At 59.4% G+C, this 1,082-nt stretch overlaps 1 protein-coding gene across 1 annotated transcript in view; it reads left to right on the top strand.

Moving 5' to 3' along the window:
- Window positions 1-723: 723 nt before the first annotated feature.
- The window catches only part of LOC103582600 (kelch domain-containing protein 7A-like), a gene marked incomplete at its 3' end in the record, with an annotated part of 3,114 nt that continues 2,755 nt past the window's right edge, over window positions 724-1,082 (top strand). The window contains exon 1 of the mRNA XM_008564148.1: window positions 724-1,077. Coding sequence (XP_008562370.1) covers window positions 724-1,077 — 354 coding nt within the window. The remainder of the gene's footprint in view (window positions 1,078-1,082) is intronic.

Here is a 1,082-nt window from a genome sequence, read left to right as displayed (position 1 = left end):
ATATGTCCCATGTTCCATGTTTAACCCCAATCTGGGTACGAATACAATGCGTTTCTCCAGACTGCTCAGCGAGGCTGCTTTCTCTCAGCAAACTTGTCAGGCAAGGAAGGAGGGCAGAGGCATTCAAGGGCTGGGTCACGTGGCTTGGCTCCAGCCTCCCCTGCTAGGTCCCCTGCTTGACCAGCTAAGTGCCAACCCTACCATGGGGATGAGCAGACCTCAACAGGAACAATCCCAGCCCCACCTACTGTGGCTCCACCTGCCCCATGACTCATCACACCCAAGTCTCCAAGTCTGGTGGATTTGCAAAAGGGAAAATAAAGCACCCAGACAAAGAATAACCAACCCTGTGCATTTCCTGGCATCGGGTGACTGTTTGGTTAAGAGCTTCCTCCCTCTTTGTGTACCCGCTGGACACTCCTAACATCCCCCAGCTGCTGGCCATAGAGCTGGCTCGGGTGGCTGGTCACCAGCTCGGCCCCTGGGCAGGCCTCCCCACCCCCACCACCAGTGAAGGCCAGAGCTGAGATCTGCCAACCCCGGGCCCCAGTGGCTGCCCTCTGTTAGCTCAAAGTCCCCTTTGCTCCAACTTCCCAGCTGGCTAGCCAGAGCCAGCCCAGAACTCCCTCCTGCTCAGCTTGGCAGGATCCAGGAACCGGTCACTATTAGGCAATCGTTAATCAGATTCCTTACATTCCTCAGCCCCAGGTCGGCTGGAAAAGCATGCTCCCCAGAGGAGCAGAGGCCCAGGACTGGCATTTGGACATGCAGCTGACGGGCAAGGTGGTGCTGTCTGCCGCTGCCCTGCTCCTGGTGACTGCAGCCTACAGATTCTACAAGTCGAGGCCTGCCCCAGCCCCTCCGGGGGGTGGGGACACCAAGGCCAAAGCTGAGGAGGAAGCAGAGGGCTCAGGACAGCCTGCCGTCCGGGGTGCTTCTCCCAGGACACTGCAAAGGGGGCCAAGACACCGGAGGGTCTGCAAGGGGGCTGGAGCACTGGGCTGCAGCTGGGAGAACCCAGAAGGCCACCGTGTCCTGGCAACAGGAGCCACTTCCAGAGACGGGAAGCCCCAGAGAGAAGG

The sequence above is a fragment of the Galeopterus variegatus genome, unplaced genomic scaffold, assembly GCF_000696425.1.
Source record: "Galeopterus variegatus unplaced genomic scaffold, G_variegatus-3.0.2 Scaffold16924, whole genome shotgun sequence".
In the NCBI taxonomy this organism is placed as follows: Eukaryota; Metazoa; Chordata; class Mammalia; order Dermoptera; family Cynocephalidae; genus Galeopterus; species Galeopterus variegatus.
This window is presented reverse-complemented; position numbering and strand designations above follow the sequence as displayed.